Raw genomic sequence first — 24,836 nt, 5'->3', positions numbered from 1 at the left:
GACAACTCTAAAAGCAATTTGTTCCTTCTGGTCTTTCTGTCTTTGATAGCAGCTTGAACACCTTTAGCTGAGAATTGGCAAAGTCATAAATAAAATACTGTTTATTTGACCTTTGGACTTTTTTTTGCCAGTTTCTGGTGTTTACTACCATTTTCCAGCAAAAAAATGCCCACTTGGGAAATGATTTGTTTAAAAACCACTGCAAAAAAAGGTGCCTGGAGTTTGTGGAGAACTGGATGGAGGACAGGCTTCATCTTAATCCTGGAAAATCTGAGCGGCTGTAGATTTTAAAGCCCCCAGTCCTGGAGATTTTCCATCTTTAATTCTGAAGGAGGATAAATTTCCCCATTCAGAATGGTTATGCAACTTGGGCGGTCTTCCTAGTTTCACAGATTTTATTCAAAAGCAGATTCACTGTTGTAAGATAGGATGGCTATATAAATCATTTAAATAATCAATAAAGCAAATAACCAATTTATCAGATGGGCTTATGCAATCTTAAATACCATGTGCAGTGCTAATGATCAACCCTGTTTATTTCCTTTCATTTCCAGTAGCTTCCTTAGCAGGTCTTGTGCAAAACAATTGCAGCTTTAATAGATTTACTAGGATAAAGTTCTACAGTAGCACATGATCAAATTATAACGAATTATAGCAAATAGCATTCGAAGAGAAATTTCATAAAATCATGGAAGCAATTGTTATCACCAGAAGCCTAAAACAAATAAAAAAATAATAGTGCTGCAGATAAAATGACTCAAATTTCAGAGGATACCTAAAAATATCAAAGGGGGCAGGTCACTGCGAATATGAAACCCACAGCCAAGAAGATTCTTCCTCCATTGTCTTCCTAATTTCAAATGGAAATAGATTTGGAGAAGACCTGTCAATCATGCTTGAAAGTTTGGCAGATTCATACAGCAGACAGCAGTAATTCATCTAGCAGATCCCAAGTTCTTTGAGTGACCAGTAATTGAATGGAACAAAAATGAAGTATTCTATTTAAAAATGTCACTGCAGCCATTCCAGTCTAGCAATGGCCATTGGCGGTATCAGAAGTGACAAATATTTAATGATGCCAATTACAATGGCCTCATTAAACAATTATATTTTAGTCTTCTTGTTCAAAAATTATCAGACCATAAATAATTAACAGGTTTTCTCTGACCAGTAGAAGATTTCACTGGTAAAATATCTGGATGTCACAAGGGCAGCTAAATTGTCCAATCCTCCAAGCTGGGACTTTCTCCTTTATGCATGGAATCCTTGAACTCTGACTACTCCTACAATCGGACCAAATGAAATCAAACAGCCAAACTGAACACTGGACTGGGATAGGCAGCGAATTGGGACCAAACACCTCAGCTTCAATGCTTCAGAAATTGATTTCTAAACTGCTCTCCAAAGCACGATTGCCTTGCTGGTTGCCCTCTAGGAATCAGTCTGGGGAGGTGAGTTGTAAATTGGCTGCCATGATCACCCATTACTAAGACACTGCTTAATGGCACAGGGAAAACATCTAAGGGAGCAGTGGCGTAGCGTGGCTTGTCAGCACCCGGGGCAAGGCAAGTAATTTGCGCCCCCTAACCCGTGGATTTTAGCACTCGAGTCACCTGCCGCCGCTGCCAGCTTCTTCTTGCTGCTGCCTGGGCTGGTCTGGTGTGGTTCTCTCCCGCGCTCAGCGCTGCACTGGGTGGCCACTGCACTGTCCCTCCCCCAGATAGTCCCTCGCTCTCTCTCCGCACCGCACGCCTGGCACCCCCCCTCCTCAGTGGGCGGCGACCCGGCGGCTCGGATCGGATTTGCACAGCCAGCACTGCAGTGAGAGAGAGTGAGTGAGCCAGGCAGGGGCAGAGAGCTGCGAGTGCGAGCGCGCCCCCCCAGATGTTGCGCCCGGTGCGGCCGGCCCCCCCCTGCACCCCCCACGCTACGCCACTGTAAGGGAGGGATTGAACAGTGTGATAGGGAGCATTGGAGCCACAGGTGTATGGACAGAGTATTATTCCTCCACTTAACTTAGATGGTTGCCTCTAACAAGAGCACATGATAAATACCCTATTTTTATTATTTTATTTTCACAAAGGATCTTATTTTTTTAGTCATGCTTCTATAAGTATGTGTATATGTGTGTATTTGGGTATTTTTATCTTTTATGCTAAAATAAAGTTCTGGAGATATTAGCAATAACTCCAGTTGCAAAAAAGAAGATGGTTACAGCTGCTCTGTTTAAACAAATCCGAAAGATGCTCTCAACCCATTGCATAATAAATTATATTACAAAATTGGGAGAGAGCCCAACAATATTAAGAATCATTGCCAACATTCAAACTGCTGTAGTAAGTGCAACTGCTGGCAGTCTTCTTTCACTCTACTTTCCCTTAAATACACTTGTTAGTTATTTCACTTTGGCTAAACCTACAGTGAAGAAAAAATGCCCATTAATTTAATTTAATAATTTAATAATTTAATTTGTATACCGCCCTTCTCCCGAAGGACTCATGGCGGTCCATTAAAGTGCAACAATATGCTCAACAGAAAATCAGAATGACAATTCAGCGCAGAGGCTTCACTGAAACAGTTTTGGGGCTGTTTAGTATCTTACAGTGTTTAAAACAGAATTAATGTTTATCATCTGTGTACTAATTCCTCATCATCAGAACTTGAAGGAAAATAATTTTCTTAAAAAACAGTATAACTACACTGAAGAATTCAGCATCATGGTTTCTGGATACCATACCCCCAAATGGAACATTTATACCATTTATATTAATTCAGGAGTGAATGTTTACCTGCCGCCTCCCCAACATTCTAAAGAGAAAACAGAGAGAGGACCCTGATACACATTCCTTTTTCCCCCCAATTTTTTTGGGGGTGTCTATTCATAAAAGAAGCATTTGTTATAACAACAGTAACAACCCACTGCAGAAGCTTGACTGATCAAGTTTGTGTCCTGATATTAGCCACAGGGAGTTTTAATTTAAGGAGCTTCTCTCTATGCATCTCTTGTGATAATAAAAACTTTGCTAACAATATAATTCCAAGAGGATTTCCCCCTTCATCTGGAAAGCATTCTGCATTTTAGCTGTGCTTTAAAATTTCAGAGGAGATATAGCAAGCTTCTAATCTTTGAACATATTAGAATAAAAAGTGGCAATCACATTATCTTTTTCCAAGATACAATTGTTCCAATCAAGTTTATATGTGACCTGGACTGGTCTCTCAGCCCAATATTTTTCTGTTGGTTAATCTGACATCATAAAAACAAAACAAGGTATATTGCTTGCACAACACAACTTCTATAAAAATATATGACTGTATAAAACTATTTCAGCATAAATCAAACAATAATCAAACCAAACCAAAGGCCAGAAGGATTTGCTAAAGATCTTCCAGAGGCATTTCAGATCAGCAACACCAAAACATTATTAGGAAAAAGCTGCTGTGAAAATGTTTTTTTTTAAAAAAAATACTTGTTTGAAGGTCTATACATAAAGCAGTTAAAAGGGAACTTCATAATTGAGAAGGCCCAATCTATAATGACTATCAGTCTATTTGATTTTGCTGGTCGATCTATGGATAGGACCACTGAGACTGTCTTGAATATAGAAGACGAAGGAAGTCCTTAAAGCAAAGTCTGGCTACACTTTTTAAAGCTTAAACTTGTTTACCAGCCATCAAACTGAGCAAAAAAATACATAACTGATCGACCCAGGTTAACCGTACAGTACTGTGTTACATGTCCATACTACCCAAATATTACAAACAACTCCATTAGTATATCAGCAGAAATTTTTGAACAATCTTCAAGTAGCACCACATAAGGCATATTAATCTTACCGTCAGCAGATTAATTAAATCCATATTTGGCTCAAGATGGTGGGATGCTGTCTGCAGGGCTACCAGCTCACTCAGAGTGACTGAAAGCTGCTGCATTTTCACAAGGTTAACTTTGTCCTCATTGATCCAGTCTGGAAAAACTACATGAACTGCTATTAGATCCTTCAAGTGGACTCCTAAAATGGGGATTTTGAAGTTAACACAGTCTGCAAATGTTTTGCGGTAGTTGCAGTAGTTTCCATTGGAAGAGACCAGTTCAGTCATTTCATCCCAGTCCTACAAAGAAGGCCAAGAAAAAACAAGACTCAGCAAGAACATTCTCGGTTTTGTTTGAATTAAGAGAGAGCTTAGAACAATTACACTGGCGGACTAGAAACCTAAGTTTTTAGTAAAGGGAATCATTATTGAATTGCAAAAATAAACCAGATGATTGATTCCTGTATATATTTGATGAAGAGCCATAGTTTTGTTTATGAATACATAAACTTCTTTTTTAAAAATCCAAGTTTAGATCTTAGAACCTAATTTATTTATTTATTTATTTTAAAAGACCTCCCCTGTGATCATGGTAAAATGCTGCTCGTAATTAAATCAGATGGACCAATGGTTGATTCATATGATTCAGGATAAGAAACATCCATGCTTTCAATCTCCCTTACTTCAGTGGGAAAAAAGTATATGATATTTAAATATGCAGTGGTAAGGGTATATTTTCTCTATGTAGAATTGCAATGTGAGTTTACTCTCATACCTTGGTAACTTCTGAAGAAAGATAAGAATGAGTTTCTTTGAGACGTGAAATAGAACTGTGACTTAAGCCTCCTACAACAGCCATCAGTGTGTTGAAATTTTGAAGGTGAAGAAGTTTCTATGAAGAAATTCAAACATTTTTGTTAAAAGGTTCACTATTCATCTAAACCAAACTTGGGAACTTCAACTGAAAATGTGTGGACTTCAATTCCCAGAATTCCCCAGCCAGTATTAAAGTTTTCAACATTGGGAAACCCTGATCTAGACCAAATGTATGGTTTCAGAAAAGAAGGATATTCTCCAGATAGTGAAATCACACAATTTTATAGTAATTTAGACCAATGGGATTGTGACTGAGGAGTGTTATTTCACAACAAAACCTCAAAAGGTATGTGTTAAAATAAGATTCAGCAGTTCAGATTTGAAATTCAAGTCCTGATAGAGCTATCAATAAATCCATAAATTCAAAATATTTTGGAACAAAGTTAATGATTTAAAAAGAAGGAAAAATTTCATTACAAGCTTAAATTCCAAGCTAGTTTGGAATTTATTTATTACAATAGGTTTATTATTTCCATGACTGTAACATTTTATAGAGAGACAGATGAAGTTAGATATTGATCTACTGATCATGTTTTTCACACTGAATCAATGTTAGTGTCCTGTCACATTATATATATATTCATAGGAATTTGCTTATTCATGGTGATAAAAAAGAAGAAATGAAAAATGTATGTGGCAACATCATGATGCACTCTTCACCTTTTAGTACTTGTGTCCTGATATTGAACAGAAGTGTAGAAGTACCTTTGTTTTCTTTGTTGCAGAGATTTGTGTGCACAATCTATTAGAAAGTTTGGTTTTGATGTCTTTACGCTTTTCATTTGGAACGTGATTGATAGGCACAATGATTTATACCCCATACTTTGTGATATTCTGCTACATGACACCCTATGCCTCTGTGACATTCTGCTGCATGATTTACAAAGGTCTATTAGCAGGGTCATCCATTAAATGTACAAAAAGGAATTGCAAGATGACGATCGATTCTAGAGTAAACCCCCATCATCAAAAAGATTCCAGGTAGATCCTCAGATTCTACCCTTTCTCATTCTAGAACATGATATGGTCAGTCAGGAGTAAGGGAAATATCTTGTACGATACACATAAAAGTACACTCAGCACATTTCTAAAAAATGGTTTACCCTTTTTATGTAGCCCTTTTCTTTAAATCAGCAGGTAATATAGTTAGGATCATCAAGAGGATCAAGACCAGAAGAAATGTATGCTCTGCTTTTTATTGATTTTTCCCAATGGCATCCAACAATATTCTTCTGCTCTTACTATACTATTATTTTTACTATTAGTTTTAGAGAAACTGGCATGCCACAAAGCAAAGCATCAGTATATGACTTCATCCTCTAGAAAATGATGGACAGTAGTTGCCTAGTGCTTTGCTTGAAAATTTGCCAATCTCCCTCAAAAAAATAAAAATAAACAGAGATAATGGGAACATCCTGTTGGATACAAGCCTAGAAAAGTATCAGATAGCTTTCTGAAAATTGATGTTTTATTTATAAAAATGTATATGCCACCCATCTCATTATTGAAGCAACTCTAGGCCGCTTACAAAATGAACCTGACTATGGATTTTGTGTCTGTCATTTTGCAATGGGGCAAATCCTCTCTAGCAGCCATTTTTTGACAGTGCCTACAATGTGTTCTTGAAATTCCACATACAGTATATGCCCAGCAGCCTCCAAGTGTTAGGGATTTCTCTTCTAGGAGAATCAATTAAATATGAAACTGTTTAAAGCATCAAATTCACATAAATCTTTTTAACCTACAATTCATTCAAATTTTATTCCACGGGATTAAATCAGGCTCCAACAGCTTAAAATTACCTGTGCAACATTGATGAATTTTGTGATAACTTCTGCTCTTTGTTGAGGAGTTGGTTTGTTCAGAACCATCAGTTGGACCCACTTTGAGATGCCATTAAATAAAGCAATTGATCTTTCCAGAGTTGGATTGTTCTCCAGGCAACCGTGGATCACATAGCTCTGATAATCTGTAAACTAGTCAAAGGGAGGAGTTTCACTCTTATCTGCTTATCTCAGATCATATTAATGCATCCCCAAAAGAGTGCCCCCCCAGATTTGCTGGGAAAGCAAATCCAAGAATTCCTACATTTGCTACAAAAGCCCTACTCCTTAGATGTTCTCTACAAAGGAAAATATTTTGAGTATGTGCAGTTTAATTATTATTATTAATGTAATAATTATCATCATAACCACAATTAAATCTAGAATTTCCTTCACTTATACCTTTTCCAGCAGTCTTCAGAACATACATTGCTGTGCTGACTTTGGATTTCAGAAGCAGTTCTATATAGTGGGATAATTAGCAAGCTAAAATTATTTGCATATATTTGCATGCAATCTGGTGACTGCAAAGATTATTCCAAACATACTGACCCATACTTAGATGTATGAAATAAACACCCAGTGTTAAACATTCTCTGTTTCAGCTGCTAATAAGAAATTGATGGAGGATATATTGTTAATGAGTATACATTCTTTCGATGGGAAAGTTTTGGATTTTTGGAATATCTTTATAATATTGGCTTTACTTAAAAACTTAGAGACAAAGTGTAAGCAGAATCAGGTTGATATTTTGCCAGATGTAAGATCTTATAGATTACATTACTAGTTATTCAACTTCTGCTAGAATCTTCTGTTTGTGTCTCTTTCTACGTATTCTTCCCCCGCCCTCCAAAATATTTCCTCCATCCCATGGTTGTTGTTTTGCACACAGAAGCTGCTAAATACTTATCAGCCCACCCCCATAACCATTTATTATTTAGGCAAATAACCATTCACAGAGCAAATGTGGATGTCTATTAATAAATATACTCCTAGAAAGGCAAATCCACACTATCTTAAATGGACAGGAACTTAAAATAGTGTTTCTGGCATCCTAATTGATGATTCTACAAAATTTAATTTGCTCTGGTTAAAAAGATTGTTTGATTTGGTTAATAATTTACCATTGCTACTTCATACAAGCAATAAACAAATTATCCCTTGATGCCACAGTCAACAGGTAGTGAGAATGCACGCACAAATCAGCATTGGGACTTGATATAATGTTTAATGGAGCCTTCAGATTCATAGTTATAGGCACTATTGGCCATGAATTCAAAGTAGTATAAGAAATTGTAAAATTCTTACAGAGATTCTTCTGAAAGACTTATACTCCAAAAAAGTGAGATGCTCTGCTAGTTCAATGGGTTCCAGGTGATCAAACAATAGGCAAGCTTTTCCTTTCTTAAATGTTTTTTTCCTTTGTGTGATTCTTCTCATCCAATCATAAGAGGGTCTGTTAAAAAGAAAAGAAAAGAAAGAATGTAGAGCCGGGTTGACCTGATGCCCTAGAAGAAAACAATGGCCATCACCAAGGCATATAAAGAAGAAGACTTGCATGTTCTTTTTTGGTGTAAAGTCAGAGAGAAGACATTACAAGGAGAGTGAGAGAGTTGTCCTACGTCAGTGTGCAGAGACAAGTACTGGTAGTCCTCAACTTACAACAATTCATTATTGACCGTTCAAAGTTAGAAGGGCACTGAAAAAAGTGATTTATGACCATTTTTCACACTTACAATCATTGCAGCATCCCCATGGCCACATGATCAAAATTCAGATGCTTGGCAACTAATTCATCTTTATGACATTTGCAGTGTTTTGGGGTTACGTGATCAGCTTCTGCAACCTTCTGACAAGCAAAGTCAATGCAGAAACCAGATTCACTTAACAATTGTGTTGCTAACTTAACAACTGCAGTGATTTACTTAACAACTGTGGCAAAACAAGTGTTTCATTTAGCAACAGAAATTTTGGGCTGAATTGTGGTTGTAAGTCAAGGACTACCTGTACAGTATAAGGAGATAAGCAGAAGTACATCTGATCCAGCAATGGCCACCCAGCCAAATGTTTCTAGTATTATACTGTACAGTATAAGAATAAACTATTAATGTAACAGTCCTTTTTTTGTTTCCAGAAGCAATTATTTAGATTGCTATTATTTCTGGAATAGGAGAGTCCCTCTGCTCACCGTTGTTAGCCTTGATTGGTTTTTATTTCTTTCTTACAAAGTGTTATGTATGGGGATAAATGATCACAAGCAGCGGCTCACTGACACCATCAGGTGGCGCTGTACTGTGATGGGATTGTCTGGCTAGCGCGCGGCGGGAAAACCAAATAAAGGGATTGGCTGCGTGTATACCTGGCCAGGTATATAAGGGGCACCGGTAACCCCTATTGTTCCATTCAGTACTTCCACTAATAAAGAGCTGCCATGCTGAAACCTTTGTCCGTCCTATTGCCATGCGGTCAAGAACCCACTACACAATAGTGGTGATGAAGGTGGGATCCTGTTTCTCCTGAGGAGCTGAAGTCACAAAGATTGGAGGAAAGAGGCATTTTTCCCCGAACCAATTACGGCCGGCCAAGCAAACACTTGTGGTCAAAGCGGAGAAACAGGACACACTATGGCACAATTTGGACAGGTTCCGCTGTTCGACACCCGTCACCCGGAGAGATGGGCTTCACACCTGAGCCAGGTAGAAGCGTTCCTGCGGGCCAACTGGATCACTGACAACACTCAAAAAGCAGCCGCCTTGACTTGTTTGAGTGGCCCAGCAATCCACGATCTGGCCGTTAATCTGTGTGAACCGATGGAGATTGAGGACGTGTCATACAAGGACATCGTAGAGAAGCTGAACAACCACTTTAAGCCACGAATGTCTGAACTAGCGTGGCGAGGTCAGTTCGACCAGCGGTGCCAACGGCCGGGTGAGTCAGCTTCCAAATTTATTGCAGCCCTGCGGGAAGCCGCTCACCTGTGCATATTTAGCAACCTAGAAGAAAGGTTGCGTGATCGCATGGTGTGTGGACTCTGGGACAAACAGCTGCAGCAGCAATGTATGCTCGGCCGACCATCACACTCCAAGATGCTCAGGATGAGATCTTGGCCAGCGAAGCCGTCGGTGGAGCAGTCAACGCAATCCATCAAACCCGACGCAGCAGCCCAGGTGGTTCCATTCATTTTGGAGAGGCTGCGAACGGCGGAAGCAGGGACACGTTGGAGGAGGCTGAGGTTGATGCTTTACACCAAAAGCAAGGAAGACACTAAACGCGGCACGACAACAACGGAAGCCAGAGGAAGCCCACAACAACCAATAAATGTACCAAATGCACCGGTTGCAGCTGCAAAGAAATCGTCCAAAAGTGTGCCAGTTGCGGTGGAAGTCATCAGAGAGCAACCTGCAAATTCCAAACCATGAAGTATAGGTCCTGCGGCAAGATGGGGCACATTGCAGCCATCTGCCAGAATCACATGCGGGACAGCCTGTATGAACTTCAATTGATGGACGTGTGGCCAAAAGGTACTGAGTCCCCTGAGCCCACCTCTACCAATTTTTTTTTTTAGTAGGAGCACCGTGTCCCACACAGGGATCCACCAGTTGCTCACACCAAAAATCAAGCTAGAGGTCTGTTTGCAAGGTGTACCTTGCAAGATGGAACTCGACTCCAGGTCCGCAGTCTCCATAATCTCTTATGAGATATTTAAAGCAGTTTGTGGCCGAAGCAATCGGTGGGTTCAATTGAAGCCCACCAGCATCCAGTTATCTGATTTCCAGCATGCCCCTATTAAGGTTAGGGGAAAGGCCACCATGTTAGTGGGGTTCAAGAACTTCCAGGGTCCCTTGGATGTCCTGGTAGCCAAGGGCCGGAGGACCAGTTTAGTGGGGCTGAATTGGTTTGGGGCTCTGGGAATAGGGATCTCTGGGATCCATAACACCTCCCTGCCCAAAAGCCTTGAATCTGTCTGCAAAACGTTTGCAGACATATTCAATGGCAAGCTTGGCAGATACACAGGCCCCCCCATCAAATTTAAGTTGAACCCTAATGTTCTTCCCGTGAGAATTAAGGTGCGAAGAGTTCCCTTCACTCTCAAGCACAAGATTGAGAGCGAATTGGACAAATTAGTGGACCAGGGGGTTTTGGAACCAGTAGAAGGGGGAGAGTGGGAGACCCCAGTAGTCACCCCACACAAAGCTAACGGGGAGGTAAGAATTTGTGCGGATTATAAGGCCACGGTGAACCGGACCCTGAATCTGCACGCTTACCCAGTTCCGATGGTAAGACATGTCCTCTCCTCACTCCAGGGCGGTGCCATCTTTGCCAAGCTCGATTTGGCGCAGGCGTATCAGCAGCTCCCTGTTACCAGGGAAACGGCAGACACGCAGACAATTGTTACACACAGAGGAGCTTTCAGAGTTAACCGTTTGCAGTTCGGTGTCTCTGTAGCTCCTGGAATATTTCAGGAGGTGATGGAGAGGACTCTGAAGGGCATACCTGGAGTATGCCCTTACTTTGATGATGTCCTTATCGCTGGAGAGTCTGAAGAGGTCCTGGCTGACAGGCTGCAGGCTGTTTTAAGCAATTCACCCTACTGTTTCCAAGGTAAGGAATTCACCCTACTGTTTCCAAGGTAAGAGCAATTAAGATGGCTCCAACCCCTAAAAACAAAGCTGAATTGCAAGCTTTTCCTGGGGTTACTTAATTTTTATCATGGTTTCTTGCCCCACAAAGCAGAAATTGCTGAGCCATTACATAGGCTCTTAGATAAGAAAACTCCATGGAATTGGACCAAAGTCCACAAGCATAGCTTCCGAAAACTAAAGGACCTATTGCCCTGTAACTCAACTGTCACACACTTTATAGAAAACAAACCCATTTGCATTGCATGTGATGCATCTCCCTATGGAGTGGGTGCTGTCCTAAGTCACATGGAGGACAACGGGGAGCAGAGACCCATTGCTTATTACTCCCGAACACTGTCAAGGGCAGAGAGGAAATATGCCCTGGCCAATAGTGATGGGAGTCAAAAAATTTCATGACTATTTATATGGCAGGGAATTCACTATTTTCACGGATCATAAGGTGCTGCTGGGGTTATTCACGACTGACAAACCCCACAAATTCTATCCCCCAGGATGCTGAGGTGGTCCATATTCCTTTCTGCATACACGTGTAAACTGGTACACAAACCTCCAGCATGCTGGTTTGGATTGATGGAAGTTAATATCCAAAGCATTGAAAGAAAATCATCTTAGAGAAGGATCACTTACTCTTATTGGACTAGATGATTTCTTTAGATATTTTTCAACTTTTTTCCAGAAACATTTTTCAAGACTGTGAAATCAGGCTGGAATTGGAGATAATTATATTGCTCTGGTGTGTGCTACCTAAAAATACTATCAATTTTGAAATGCTGAGTCAACATTAACAATATGTATAAAAATTAAATAAACAGAGGGACACTGAGAAGCATTTGAGTGTAGTCAGTACTTAGGTTTTAGAACTGTGGACACCAACATTTGACAATAGAGTCATGATCTACTTAAGAATACCTAAGACACTTGATTTTTTAAAAAATGGGAATTGTTTCCAGACTGGGAAATGTGAACCTCACATTCTGAGGTTGTACCCCAATGCCTTCTGCACATCTAGGGATATGTTGCCTGAAAGGGACCCTTTTTTCTTTTCATGACTTTAATGCTGGCTATAGATAGGGACGCAGTGGTTCAGTGGGTTAGGATGCTGAGCTTGTCGACCAGATGGTCGGCAGTTTGGCGGGTCGAATCCCGAGTGCCGTGTAACAGAGTGAATGCCTGTTACTTGTCCCAGCTTCTGCCAACCTTGCAGTTCGAAAGCACATAAAAATGCAAGTAGAAAAATAGGGACCACTACGGTGGGAAGGTAACAGCGTTCCATGTGCCTTTGGCGTCTAGTCATGCTGGCCACATGACCACGGAGACGTCCTCGGACAAACGCTGGCTCTTTGGCTTTGAAACGGAGATGAGCACCGGCCCTTAGAGTTGGAAACGACTAGCATGCATGTGCGGGGGAAACTTTACCTTTATCTTTACCATAGAAAGCTAGCCAGATGCACTTTATTATCAGGATTGATCATTGCCAATTGAATCAACTATTATAAAAAGTGCTACTTCTGCAGTATATAGTGACAGTTCCTAAAATCTAATTGCATCACTCTAATTGCATCAATTGGGAATAAAACCTACCTACAGCCATAATGCCAATTCATTCTTTAAAGTAGCATTTCAATCTTGTTATATCTATATAGCATAAACTATTTTGTTTGTTTGGAAAATTATATACAGTATACTATATATAACTTTATATATACATACATACATACATAAATTTTTCCAAATTTTTATATCTATAAATTATATACTATATATAGTTTTCCAAACAAACGAAATAGTTTATGCTATATAAATATGACAGTAAGAAATCCACTCTTTTTCCAATTACCTAAAGAGGCAGCTATTACATAATTCTTCATCATGACTGACATTATTAGTTCGGTAGTTAACAATTGATGTGAAGATTATCAAAACCTTTTATATAGTATGTATCCGGTTGCCCTCCAGGTGAGATTCAAGGTGCTGGTGATGACCTATAAAGCCCTAAATGGCATGGGCCCGGATTATCTAAGGGAACACCTGCTGCCAGCGTCAATTTCCCATCGCCCTGTGTGCTCCCACAGGGAGGGCCTCCTCAGGGTACCGCCGGTCAAGGATTGCCGACGGGCGATCCACAGGGGGAGGGTGTTCTCTGTGGGCACTCGTGCCCTATGGAATCAACTGCCAACGGAACTCCGGACTGCCCCCGACCTTCGTTCATTTCACCGGGACCTAAAAACCTGGCTCTTTGAGCTATCTGGTCTCGACTGAGGGGTTTAATGTTTTTAAATTGTGATTTAATTTTTGCGGCTAGACTTAATTTAATTTAATTTTAATTTTATATTGGATTGTTTTTAAATTTTGCCTTGTAAATCGCCCTGAGTCCTTTGGGAATAGGGCGGTATATAAACCGAATAAATAAATAAATAAATAAATAAATAAATAAATAAATAAATAAATAAATAAATAAATAAATATAATTTCAAATATGTCACACCAATTCATTTTTGCCTGCTTATAATGCTGTTGAGATGCTGTTTAATAATGGTACCTCACAGGTGATAATCCTTACATGCTAGAAATGTCGATGAGGTGTATATGTTCTTCATAACCTAGATGGCAAGCTAATTCTTGAAACTCCTCAGTCAGATGAACCAAACCAAGATCCAGATTAAATTCTGCAGGAAATTCCAATATCCAGTACCTGAAATTGTTAACCCAAGAATTATTCATATATCAGTCCATGGATCTCATTGCATTACTATGTGATCTCTCAATCACGGAATGTTATCTACTCCATGAACAGTAGCTCCATGACTATTAAATATTCAGCCTGACATTTACCTTGTCTAAAAGAGAAGGATTCCCTCACAAATAAATTCTGCTCTCTTGTTCTCAACTCTGGGACAGTATTTAATCACCCTTTAGCGGTGATGGTGAACCTATGGCAGACGTGTCACAGGTGACATGCCATGACATTTTTAGTGATACCCCAGGCCTCTCGACCCTCTGCAAGACACATGAGAGGCCCCTCTGAGGTCTCTAAAAATCATGGAGCCTCTGAGGTCTCTAAAAATCATACCAGAATGTGATGTGATTTTCGGCTCTTTTTGGAGGATTGCAAGGCCATGCAAGAACATTCTCCAAAGTATCCAGGTTTTGTGCAGTCTAGAATTGCATCAAACAGGCATTTTGAAAAATATGTTCATATTTATCTATTAATAATAAATTTAGATAATTTATTGCTCTTCATTATAAATTGTTTCTCTTTTGTCCAGGGAGTAGGGAGGTGACATGTCTGCAGAGTCAAGGTTGGTATTTTCTGAATTTTTGCCACACTGAGTCCAAAAGGTTTGCCTAACTCTAACCCCTGGCTTAGACTCTAAGCCAAGGGTTAGAGAGGTATGAGGGGATTTGATTCTGGAGTCTTCCATCATCACTATTCAGAATCACTTTGCACTTAATATAGCTCCCCCAATAGTTTCAATTTAAATGGGGGGGGGGTTTCATTCCCTTAAGCCTTGAAAATGATAAAAGTACATTTCTAGTTAAATTTAACATTCCATTTACCTCATAAAGTAACAGATTTTTAAGCGGATTTCACTGCAGTTTCCTCCATTGGCATTTCTATATGTAAATTAGTTAAAGAGATTTTTTAAAAATTTCATCAAAATTTGATTTGATTAATTTGATTAAGCTACTACAGTAGTATAGTTTAATTGTAATTGAATCTGATACATTTCTTTATGCTTCTCTCCTTAAATATAATATCCAAACAATATTAGAAAGGTAGGATATAAATATGTTTAACTAAAAAAATTCAATGCATTATTATAATATTATTACAAAGATTATAATAGAAACTTAAAGCTATATTCAATGTAGTACAGTATGAATAGAGATATATTTCTGTATATTTTGCAATTCACAAGATATACATAACTTATACAATGCCTATTTTTCCACCACAATCACTTTGAAGAAATTGAACACAATCTCAGGTTATTCATTTCTTAAAACAATCTACAGTACATGGTTAATAATCTGCTGCAGTTTAGTGCCTGCTTGGGAGTGTTGTCCCAGTTTTTTTTTTAATTTCAACAAATAGGAACTCCTAAAGAAGTTCACTGAAGTTCTATAAGAAATGAAGTTTTATACCATATGCAATTGTTCCATCTTTGTTCCACGAATTAACCATTGTTATGTTTTTTCAATAATATAGAGGGACTTTTAATGAGATTTATAACTGACTTGAAATGCCAGCTGCCTGCAAAACAGAAGTCTGCAGCCACAAGTACATTTATAGTTCATTTATTTTCCTCCAAATAAAAATAATTGCTTCTAGATTTTAGTTATACTTGTCAAATGGCTTCACTCTCATCAAGTTCTACCTTAAAATGTCTATGGAGATTCTCAGTCATCCAGCTCACAGTTATCCCAAAGGTGCTTTTTCACGAGGCACCTGGACTTTCGTGTTTTTCTTTGAAGACGTTTTGCTTCTCAACCAAGAAGTTTCTTCAGAGCTGAAGAGGCTTCTTGGATGAGAAACAAAACGTCTTCAAAGAAAAATTAAAAAGTCCAGTTGCCTCATGAAAAAGCACCCTTGGGATTCTACCTTGAAAGCATTTTGATTACTATTACTGGATAAACTGATTCTTGGAATCATCAACATAACTCTCTGAAAGGATATATATAAAGAAGTTTATTTGCCAGTTCTGTGGATGACAGATACCATCGATGCATTAAAAGAAAAGTTCTCGGCAAATTATTGCCATTCAGCTCCCCTTTGTCGTCTGTAAAAAAAATAAAATAGATAAATTAAAAACAGAACAGTGAATATGACTGAATGAGAAAAGGCATCCAAATGTTAAATTCCTGCACAAATATTACTAAATAGTTTGTTTCTAAATGGAAACAAAATAAAAAATAAAGTTTTTTTGTGAAATGAAATAAATTTATCGGAAAAATCCATTCATTTGGCATATAGTATTAGAGTAAAAATGGGGGTACACAAGGCAATTCTCTAGGATACATTTCCCCAATCTGGTACCTGCTAGATGCATTGGACTTCAACTTCCTTAAACATTCTTTCCAATATATGGTCAGTTGGTATCAAGTTAGCAAAATTATTTTAGAGATGTTGTCTTAGTGAGGCAATAGCAATAGCAGCAATGCTTTGACTGATATACCATCCCATAGTGTTTTACAGTGCTTACTGGGTAGTTTACAACATCAGCATATTGCTCCAACAAACTGGGGTCCTGATTCTACTGACCTCGGAAGGATGGAAGGTACATCAACCCTGAGTTTTGTGGATAGAGTTTGCTTGTAGTACTGCATTCTAACCACTGCATCACCAGGGCCATTTTGTCCTACATCCCATCCTATTTATGTACTATTTCTTAGAGCTGGCTGATGAACTAGAAGGTATATCAATACAAATCTTTGCATTAAAAATTCATCTGAAGTTATGATGAACGTAGTTTTTCACTGAGTGTACTTGGCTAATGATATTATGGTTATTAGCTTAGCCATTCTTTTTTGTTGTCATAACCTTTTCCCATGACAGACTGATTTTTCACATTTGACTGTATTCAGCCAGGCACAAGTAGCATTTTATTAAATCCTTCCACTAATTTTAATTTTGGTCATTATTTCAATGGAATACTTTAATTTGGCCAGCCTCAACTAGTTCATAATTTCAGTTTATGGGGAAAGTTCTAACAACTTTGAAACTAACAATTCTGAAATAAAATTAAGATAAAATATAACTATACTAAATGAATTAATCAAAATACTATGAATCCAAGCCACTATGAATGCAATGATATGCAACAAGTAGGGTTAATACACTGCATTTGGTAAATTAAGAGGAAAGTATTTAGATGAGTTAAAAATATATTTAAGATTTGTACCAAACATTTTAATGCAGGTATTTAATAGTTCATCCAGTGTTGCAGCTTTTCCAAGTGTGTTGGACTCCATTGTCCTTTGATCCTTGTCAAAAAAATGACCACACTTTCACCACAGCAACGAAAAACAAGAAGGACCCCATTCAATGAATGTAGGTTGCATTCTCCGTGACACTTCAAAAAACTGTGAAAAGATGATGAGAAAAGAGATGTTTACATCAGGGTTTATAATTCAGTTCATCTCTGCAGAACTGTCCAAAGCTTTGGAGTTGATTCCAAAAGATGTTGCAGAGCACATGAATGTAGTTCATCTCTCCAAGTCTAAGCAGTTGTCTCTTTTCTTGTTGCTATCTCATGAGCCCAGGGTAAGATGCAGCTATTTTAAAGAGTAACAGACAGCTGCTATATTTATTTTCCTAGCACCTTTTGGGAATTAAACCTGAACACTGCATAGCTGCACCTTAGAAACAGTTTATGCAGAACTTTCATAACTGACAAGAGTGAGAAAAAGATGGGCAATAACTGCAAAAGAAGACAGCTCTGATGGATGATTTGCAACAACTCTAGTACTATCATTATTCACAATTGTTAATAAAAGTACAATAAATGTTATGTATCTTAATGGTGAGCTGCTTTGTGGAGATAGTTGGGACTCAGAAAGACATAAATAACTGATGTAAATAAATAATAATTGTTCCTCCAGTTTGTTCAGACAAAGAAACTGCTGAAATACAAGTACTAACAAGAAAAAAATAGTTATCCTGCCCATAGCACAGTTTAATTTGAGAGTGCAATCAATGTACTTGTTCATCTGAAATATTTATATTCTATTGAAAAAAGTTGGCAAACAGTTTAATCAGTATAAACAGAAATCAAGTGAAGTATTGTAAATAGTAGCAAACCCATCAGTAGATGAAATAAAATGAAAGAACAGGTACGAATAAGGCACAAAGTACAGCTGTTGTATTTGCCAATCCCACTGTTGCTATTAGAACCTCAGAATCTCTTTAGAAAAGCAATGGGGAGAGACAAAAAGAACCTATCAGTTAAAACAGCAAAAAACTAAGATAACCATGTTTATGAAGAATAGAGCTATTACACTGATATAGGTTTATTGTTTCCATTCAGTACATGAATGATGTGCAAAGTTTCAAACCAAGCCCCTCCTCCAAAAGAGATAATGCTAGGAAACAGGTATCAAGCAACTCTATGCTATATTTAGTGTTTGATCAGCAATGTCAATAAATGACATAAATCATAATTAATTTACCCAAGCCATTTTTGGGGGGAATATTCACCATGGACCTAGTTCTTTCATTATGGAGTGGTCCCATAAAGGCACTGGTATATGATGATGATGACACTAATTATGCTTTTTCCATAAGTGAGACTTAAATTATAAAGATTGTTCTGCAAATTTGTATTTTGCTGCTATTTGTATATGCTTAATATGCCAGATCTGGATAACTCATGTAGTATATTACAGGATCTTTCCTCATTTTATCTGCATAGCAACAATCTTCCTTTCCAGTGAATTCCATGTGTTATGTATGGGGTTTAATAACACCGCAAGCATCGGCTCATCGATACACCAGGTGGCGCTGGGCCGAAACTGCTGCGGCAGGAAGCAGCATTTCAGCCGGAAAGCCAGGTTTAAATCTATTGGCTGGAAATGTACCTGGACTCATGGCGGGAAAGCCAGGTTTAAATCTATTGGCTGGAAAGTGTACCTGGACAGGTATAAATAGGGCACAGGTAACCCTATCCTCTCAGTACAGTTTCTACCACCAAATAAAGAGCTGCTATGATGTATTCCTCTGCCTGGCATCCTCCATGCGTTCCAGAACCCACTACACAATAGTGGCGATGAAGGTGGGATCCTGCTTCACCTGAGAGCTGAAGTCACGGGGGAATGGCATCGTTGCTGGAGGAAGAGGCATCTTCCTCCCCCCCATTAACAGCCCTAGCCATTGTTGCTGGAATAAAAAAATTCCATGACTATTTATATGGCAGGGACTTCACGGTCTTTACAGACCACAAACCTCTGTTGGGACTTTTCACAACAGACAAACAAACCCCCCACATACTTTCCCCAAGAATGCTGAGATGGTCTATATTTCTATCTGCATACACTTTTAAATTGATTCACAAACAGGGTAAAGAAATGGGCCATGCTATGGCCTCAGCAGACTACCACTGCTACTAATGGAACCAGATCTGGCTCCAGCTGCTAGAATTCTGTCCATACAGGACCTACCTGAATTCCCCCTCCGTGTGGGGGACATTACTGCTGAAACTGCCACAGATAGAACACTTAGTAGAGTATTGACATGGGTATACATGGGCTGGTTGGATAAAAGCCCAGGTTCTGAATTTCAGAACTATTTTGTCAGAAGGCATGAGTTATCTGCCCACAAGGGGTGCATTTTATGGGGGAACAGAGTCATAATTCCCACTTCCCTAAGAGACAGGGTTTTACAGTCATTACATGAAGGCCATCCAGGCATTGTCAGAATGAAAGCTTTAGCTAGAAGCTACTTTTGGTGGCCTGGCCTTGATAAGGACATTGAGGCACAAGTCCATGGTTGTTATACATGCCAGCAATCAAGGCCTGAAATGCCACAGGCTCCAGTTGACAAGTGAGAGGAAATGCACACTCCCTGGTCTAGGATTCACATAGACTATGCTGGGCCCTTTCAGGAACAGCTCTTCCTTATAGTAGTGAATAGCCACTCCAAATGGCTGGAAGTAATTCCAGTTCCTAACATTACTGATAGGACCATCCAGGTGCTGAGAAAACTCTTTGCCACACATGGGCTGCCAGATGTCTTAGTTTCAGACAATGGGGCCCAATTCACTGCTGCTGAATTTCAGGCCTTCCTTAGAGCTAATCTCATCAGACATGCAACGTCTGCACATTTTCATCTGTCTTCTAATGGTCAAGCTGAACGCATGGTGAGGACAATGAAGGAATCACTTAAGCGCATTGTAACAGGTGACTGGCATCACAGATTGGCAGATTTTCGACTCTGACATCATTCTACGCCCTGCACTGCTACAGGCAAAAGTCCTGCAGAACTATGTTGGGGGAGGTGTTTGATCACTAAACTGGACAGGTTGCATCCAGATAGAGTGGCAGCAGAAGCCTCTCGTCCAAAACCCCCTAGGGGGCTGCAAATGGGCAATTGGGTATGGGCCAGGAACTATGGTCATGGGAATCTGTGGGTTCCTGGTCAAATTACCAAAGCATCCGGGCCCGTCTTTTGAAGTGGGGTTGGAGGGAGGGCGAGTTGTCAGACGACACATTGATCAACTCAGAAAACGGTTTCCAGAATGGCTACTAAGTGAGGACTGCGTCATAAGTCCCTCCCAATGTCCTCAAACCTGTGGCCAAGCCAGTCCTCACATGGACTCTCAAAACTTTTCCTTCATAACAGAGGAGGAACCAGAGGGAGAAGTGGGGAGTCCAGGAATGCAACATGGATCCCCTGAAGGAGCAAGCCAACCAGACTTCAGCAACTCCTGTGCCTACTCTGCTGATCAGTCTGACACGGGTGGGCCAACCTGGAGAGGCCAGCCAGAGAGCATCTAATCCCCTTGACTCAGGTGCACCAAGGGACACAGGTCTACTCAGCCCACTGGGTAAGCTGGTAGACCACAAAGTGACTGGAAGATGTTTCACTAGGGCACACAAGCCTCCTTCATATCTTGTTGATTATGTTGTAAAATAAAGAGCTATAATATTGTTGCATTGTAGCTTGCCACTGTACTACTGAAACTAGCGTTATGATGTTAACTGTTTGGCGTACTGTCAATGAAGGCATATTCATTCAGGTGCTATGATGTAACTGTCTAGTATGCTGTCAATGAAGCCTATTCATTCAGACGTTGTTTAATAACATTGTAACCTATATGTTTTTCCCCCTATTACTATTATTTTGATAATGAGTCTTGATAATTGCATTAAGACTAACTTGTGTTAATATTGTCTGATCTAAGAGGGGAGGGGTGTTATGTACAGGGCTCATTAGTAATACCACGTGGGTTGCTGGAGCAGCTAACGGCTCTCCAGCAACCTGGACCACAAGTCTCCAGTGCTGCTATTGGCTATCCCTAGGCGGCAATGGTTGCTTCAAACCTATTGGCTGCCACCTAGGGGCTAGACTATATATTGTGGCTAGTTGCAGCCATTTTCCCAGTTCAGATTCAGCATGAAATAAACCATGAGTTTTCCTGTACTCATTTACCTCGTCTTCATTCCTGCGCCAAAGAACCCGCTACACAACAATTGTCATAATACAAAATCAGAACTAATTCACATTAGAATTCAAACAAGGCTCTCTTCGAATCACATATTTGAAGAGATAAAGACAACTTCTTTCCTGTACCAACTTTAAACAACTATACCATCTAATTAGAATTCCCTACTTTTTCTTCTGACGAAGATGCTTTTTAGAATTTCTACATTTCCCTATGCCAGGCCATAGTTACTGTCTCTCAGCCAGGCCATAGTTACTGTCTCTCAGCCAGTAAGATTCAGGATGAGGCTGAATACCTGAACATTAGAATTTGGAAGTTTTGGGCTACTTTTGTTGTTGTTGTTGTTAGCTGCGAAGTCATGTCCGACCCATCGCGACCCTATGGACAACATTCCTCCAGGCCTTCCTGTCCTCTACCATCTTCTGGAGTCCATTTAAGCTCACGCCTACTGCTTCAGTGACTCCATCCAGCCACCTCATTCTCTGTCGTCCCCTTCTTCTATTGCCCTCGATCTTTCCCAGCATTAGGCTCTTCTCCAGTGAGTCCTTCCTTCTCGTTAGGTGGCCAAAGTATTTGAGTTTTAGCTTCAGGATCTGGCCTTCTAAAGAGCAGTCAGGGTTGATCTCCTCTAGGACTGACCGGTTTGATCGCCTTGCAGTCCAAGGGACTCGCAGGAGTCTTCTCCAGCACCATAGTTCAAAGGCTTCAATTCTTTGGCGCTCAGCCTTTCTTATGGTCCAGCTTTCACTGCCATACATTGCAACTGGGAAGACCATAGCCTTGACTATACGCACTTTTGTTGACAGGGTGATGTCTCTGCTTTTTAGTGTGCTGTCTAGATTTGCCATGGCTTTCCTCCCGAGGAGTAAGCGTCTTTTAATTTCTTGGCTACAGTCCCCATCTGTGGTGATCTTGGAGCCCAGGAAAATAAAATCTGTCACTACCTCCATTTCTTTCCCATCTATTTGCCAGGAATTGAGAGGGCCGGATGCCATGATCTTGGTTTTCTTAATGTTTAGTTTCAACCCAAGTTTTGCACTCTCCTTCTTCACTCGCAACAAGAGGCTCTTTAGTTCCTCTTCACTCCCAAATCCTTGTGCATACTGGGTCTTTCTTGGAGGCATAACCTGGGCTCAACATCTTTACATTCAATGCTTTGCTTGTATTCTAAACTGTATTTTAGAAACACCATGCCCTTTCACTTTTATTTGACCTCCCTGGTAGTATTTTGTTTCTAGTGTTCTCTTCCCACTAAAATTCACCTGTCCATTTACAGCAATTACATTAGCACCTTCCATGTGAATGGAAAATCCATTAATTTCTCTGGGAATTCCTAAATGTGAGTTCACACATTCCTGACCCCTGCTGCTATCTGTTGTTCACACACCGTCTCTCTCATACAATTCCACGTCAATTAACTCACAAGGTTACTAAGGGGAGTATACTGTATGCTAAAAACAATTTTTTCATTGGCATGAACAGAGAAAATAAGAAGCAATATAGAATCCCATATTTTCTGCTAAAGACAAAGGTCTTCTCCTGAGTCTTGTGTGTGTTTCAACTCTCATTGGTGAAAGGAAGAGAGATCAATGATCAGGGTACTGACTTTGAATTAGAAATAAAAAAAATGCCATTGTTTTTCTCTGGGAAAATCCACTAAACTCTGTTCTTTATTTACCTTCCATAATACCGTGTTTCCCCGAAAGTTAGACCCAGCCCAATAGTAAGCTCTAGCTTGATTTTTGGGGGTGGGCCTAATATAAGCCCCACTCCAAAACTAAGCCCTAGTTTTGGGGCGAGGCACACCCGTAAAAATCAAGCTAGGGTGGGGGTAGAGGAGGTGAAGCTGCCCCACGCACCCTGCACTACTTACCTTACCAGTAGGACCACCACAGCCAGGCCATCTGTTGCGCCACTACTTTTGTGCAGCACTTCGGGCCACTTCTCTTGCTTGCATGTTTTGTGCTGCTTCTATTGCTCATGGCAGGAAGCCATGTGGCACTTTGGGCCATTTTTGCTGTGGAAATGTCCCAAAGAGCCACGCAGCATCTTGCCAGGAGAAGCAGAAATTGCACAAAGCACCATGCGGTGTCCTGCCAGGAGGAGCAGCAATGGCGCAATGTGCCACATGGTGTCCAGCCGCAATTGTTGGCAAGCGGTCGCAAAAGAAGTCAAGCAGCGGCACGACCGTGTCGGGATATGGGAGACCTGGGTATGGTGGTCCTAAGCTAAGACATTCTCCGAATTAAGACCAAGTGCCTCTTTTGGTGGCAAAAAAGTATAAAACTGGGTCTTAATTTCGGGGAAACATGGTAGTTTAGAAGAGGGCTATCTATATGGTATTGAATTTTTTCCCCCCAAACCACAACAAAGGTCCTGTGAAAGATCTGCTTTGGGCATCTCTTTAGCTAAAAGGATTGTAAAATACATGATTGCTTTTCTGTTCACTTTAAAATTAATCTGGATTAAGATCCTGGTACAAGGAGGGAAGATTAACCCTTTTCATTTTCCCCAATTTTCTAGTGAAAACTATTCCCTTGAAGTATGTTTTTGTGTATACACACACACACACACACACACACACACAGAGACACACACACACACATTTCCCCTAATCCGTACTTCTGAGGGCCAATTTTCATGACAAAAGGGAGAAAGGATTCAAAGCCTTCTTCATCTAGAGCAAGGATCATCTTAATTCAGAATACCCAATTATGGGTGGGCAGGCAGAAAGTTTTAAAACTTACTGGTGGATTGCTAGTTCTAGACATTGCTGTTTTGCTACTATTGCAATAGAGAAAGATTAGCTGCTGAAAATAAGAAAAATAAATATTTTTTGAAATTATTTTGATTAATGAAGGAAAATTGTGAGAATATATCACTTATCTCATGGAAAGAAACAGAATGCAATCAGGTTTCCATACAGCAATGAAAATTCTCACTTGCATAAAATCAAGTACTAGAATTTAGGTGATGGGCAATGTAATTCCTCCAATTCTGGGAGATCTGGATTATTTATTTTATTTGTATCCAGCCTTTATTACTTTTACAAATAACTCAAGGCAGCAAACATATTTAACGCATCTTCCTGCTCCTATTTTGCCCACAGCAAGAACCCTCCAGGTAAGTTCAGTTGAGAGATAACTGGCCTAAGGCCACTCAACTGGCTTTCATGGCTAAAGCAGGACTAGAACTCGCAGTCTCTCACTTTTAAGCTGGTGCCTAAACCACTAATCCAAACTACACCTATCAATCTTAGCCACTATACTTAATAACCATAACTGTGGATTCCTTTAGGTTGCCATGACTTCTGTTGTACAATCAAAACAATCATCATTCCTGTTCTTCCCTTTTCCAAAGTGACATTTCATGCTTTACTTTCACTTTTGAAATCCTGAAATAATAGTCCAATCAAAATTGTCAACTTGGACAAGACAGGAAATCTTCTGAGCCTCTACGGTTTGCAGCATCATTATGACCTCAGAAATTTAAAGTACTTTGCATCTACTCTTCTGCTATTT

General features: G+C 39.8%; 1 protein-coding gene across 2 annotated transcripts in view; it reads right to left on the bottom strand.

Annotated features, from left to right (window-relative positions):
• Window positions 1-24,836, bottom strand: part of RASGRP3 (RAS guanyl releasing protein 3) — a 41,949-nt gene that overhangs the window by 15,546 nt on the left and 1,567 nt on the right. Inside the window, exons 2-9 of one of the 2 annotated variants that reach the window (XM_083350130.1) lie at window positions 17,059-17,239; window positions 15,834-15,936; window positions 14,714-14,776; window positions 13,716-13,847; window positions 7,821-7,968; window positions 6,492-6,665; window positions 4,589-4,705; window positions 3,838-4,113 (exon numbers count right to left, since the gene is read on the bottom strand). In XM_083350130.1, coding sequence (XP_083206256.1) covers window positions 3,838-4,113; window positions 4,589-4,705; window positions 6,492-6,665; window positions 7,821-7,968; window positions 13,716-13,847; window positions 14,714-14,776; window positions 15,834-15,936; window positions 17,059-17,128 — 1,083 coding nt within the window. In that variant the 5' untranslated portion in view covers window positions 17,129-17,239. The remainder of the gene's footprint in view (window positions 1-3,837; window positions 4,114-4,588; window positions 4,706-6,491; window positions 6,666-7,820; window positions 7,969-13,715; window positions 13,848-14,713; window positions 14,777-15,833; window positions 15,937-17,058; window positions 17,240-24,836) is intronic. The other variant, XM_083350131.1, reaches the window with a different exon arrangement.

This window comes from Vipera ursinii (assembly GCF_947247035.1).
Source record: "Vipera ursinii genome assembly, chromosome: 1".
In the NCBI taxonomy this organism is placed as follows: Eukaryota; Metazoa; Chordata; class Lepidosauria; order Squamata; family Viperidae; genus Vipera; species Vipera ursinii.
This window is presented reverse-complemented; position numbering and strand designations above follow the sequence as displayed.